This window comes from Tupaia chinensis, unplaced genomic scaffold (assembly GCF_000334495.1).
Source record: "Tupaia chinensis unplaced genomic scaffold, TupChi_1.0 Scaffold000097_1, whole genome shotgun sequence".
In the NCBI taxonomy this organism is placed as follows: domain Eukaryota; kingdom Metazoa; phylum Chordata; class Mammalia; order Scandentia; family Tupaiidae; genus Tupaia; species Tupaia belangeri.
This window is the reverse complement of record NW_006159559.1, coordinates 10,020,818-10,023,164: the sequence shown is the minus strand read 5'-3', so window position 1 is coordinate 10,023,164 and position 2,347 is coordinate 10,020,818. Positions and strand designations below refer to the sequence as shown.

General features: G+C 37.5%; 1 protein-coding gene across 1 annotated transcript in view; it reads right to left on the bottom strand.

The window, feature by feature from the left end:
* CUNH6orf163 (chromosome unknown C6orf163 homolog) overlaps window positions 1-643 on the bottom strand; it is a 21,387-nt gene extending 20,744 nt beyond the window's left edge. Inside the window, exon 1 of the mRNA XM_006143391.3 lies at window positions 83-643. Coding sequence (XP_006143453.1) covers window positions 83-230 — 148 coding nt within the window. The 5' untranslated portion in view covers window positions 231-643. The remainder of the gene's footprint in view (window positions 1-82) is intronic.
* Window positions 644-2,347: the final 1,704 nt, after the last annotated feature.

Here is a 2,347-nt window from a genome sequence, read left to right as displayed (position 1 = left end):
ATATATATATATAGAGAGAGAGAGAGAGAGAGAGAGAGAGAGAGAGAGAAAGAGAGAGAGAGAGAAAACAATAGTCACTTACCCAGTATATCTCTATGGGTATAAAAGCGTGTCTTAAATGGCTTATATTCATGGATCCGTTCAAAGGTTTTCCCAAAAGGAGCTGGTGGGATTATCTTATTACAAACAGCACAACAAACAAAGCTGGTGTAATTTGGATTTTTGATCATAGTTAAATTTCAGATGTCTTCTATTTACAGTTAAATTAATATTGGGATCAGAAAAAGTAGTTTTAAGACACTAGAAGTTTAAGAAAGATGGAAGAAGTTAAGGATTTTAGTACAATGCTAGAGGCTGCTGAGGATGAAATGATTTACCATGACTAAGTATTGGTTATGTGCCTAATGTTAAAGAATGGCACTAAAAGCCTCAGCCATAAAAAGGTATGGGCACTGGATTTGGGGAGACGTCAGCAGTGACTCTCTCCCAGATTTTAGCATTAAATTGTTAACTAACTTAACAACCGTTGCTAGGTAAGACAAGCTTTGCTCATAAAAGCATTTGAAATAATGTCAAAGGGAGCAGGATGCAGCCATTCATTTCCCAGATACTTTCTGTATTAATTTCCCATTGCTGCTATAATAAATTAACACAAACTTCATGGTTTAAATACAACACAAATTTATTCTCTTACATTTTGGAAGGCGAGAAATTTAAAATGAGTATTATGAAACTAAAACCAAGACATCGGCAGGGCTGATTCCTTCTAGAGGCTTTATGGCACAATCTGTTTCCTTGCCTTTTCCAGAGCCCAAAGGCCACTGGTCTTCCTTGGGCCCATAGTCTTTATCATTTGGCCTTTTCCCCAGTGCTTCTAGGTGAAATCGTCTTTCTCTGATCATCTAACTCACCCTAAGAACCTCTGCAATTATGCCAGGCCATCCAGATAATCCTGGATAATCTCTTCATCTCAAAATCCTGTACTTAAATACATCTGCAAAGTCCTTTTTGCTATGTAATGTAACATAGTCATAGGTTTCAGAGATTAGGATCCATTCTTTATTGCAGGGGAGGGGAGCATTAGTTATCCACTATACTACTTTCTTTTTATATTTTTTTTAACGTTTTTCTTTTTCTTTGGCATATCTTGTTTTTACATACTTTCTTTTAAATGAGTCTTGTAAAGAATTTATTTTAAGGTCAGCAATAGAGGTAGTTTCTTAACTTTTTTCAGGTTATTTATAAATGTGATGTGTTGGTACCATGGCAATAAAGCTGGAAAATACAGTATCTTAAAAGAAAAATCACTTTCATTAAGTCAGCATTTAAAACCACTATGCTTGGCTTTTAAAAATCACATAGTTATCTAATCTGTTACTATAATTTTAGAATAATAGCTTTAGATACTCTGCTTATCACAAACACCTGTGCAACTGGTTATACCAAGAGACTGAATTTTTTAAAAAATTGCCTAACAATGTACACAGCATCTATGCAGCAGAACTGGTTTTATAACACATCAATGAGATAAATTTCAACCACAGAATGCCCATAGGGTCCTGGGCTGTTTGCTGCAAAAGTTATTCTGTAATTTCTCCACAAATCCTATTTATATTAACTCATGTGGCCTGATAAATGGCTTAAGATCTTTAATAGCACTACCAAATAGTCCCAGATTTAACTATAAGAAAAAGGTTAATTGGGGCTGGGAGAGATTTAAAAAGGAAGAGATAAATTACTACTGAGAACTGAGACTAGTTAACTGTGTGGACTCAGAACTGAGGCTGCACCTGTGTCAATACGCATTCTCTGTTACTGGAAACTCTTGCCTGAAAGTGACCAATTAGTTTAAGACCAAAAGTCCAGCATCACAAGAAATCCCTTAGTACTTTGGAAACAGGAAGGGTGGGTCACACTATAAAGGCTGTAAAGTTAATAGATCACTGCTTACTTAACCCACTTACCAACTGAACAGCCTGCTGATCTGGGCAAACAGCTCTTCTATCAGACTAGATTACGCCCTGTGCAAAATAGGTCACTTGCTGTTTATCAAACAAGTTTATTTATGAAGACTATTTCAAGACCTAATGTCTGCAGTTTTGTCTAATGTCTGTTGTTTTGTCCACTCTTGCAGTGAAAGACCCCTCTTTAAACACTTGAACTTGGCCTCCAAAACTCTGTATCTTCCCGATCATCCCTGTCTCAAGCACAACTGACTTTGTCAAAGTGGCATTTTCTGTTAGTACATAAAATTAATAGTTTTGGGCGGAAGCCACGCGGGGCGCGGGAGTTCATGCCCCCGGAGCGGCGGGCCCCGCCAAACAAAGAAAGCCCCCGCCGCAGCACA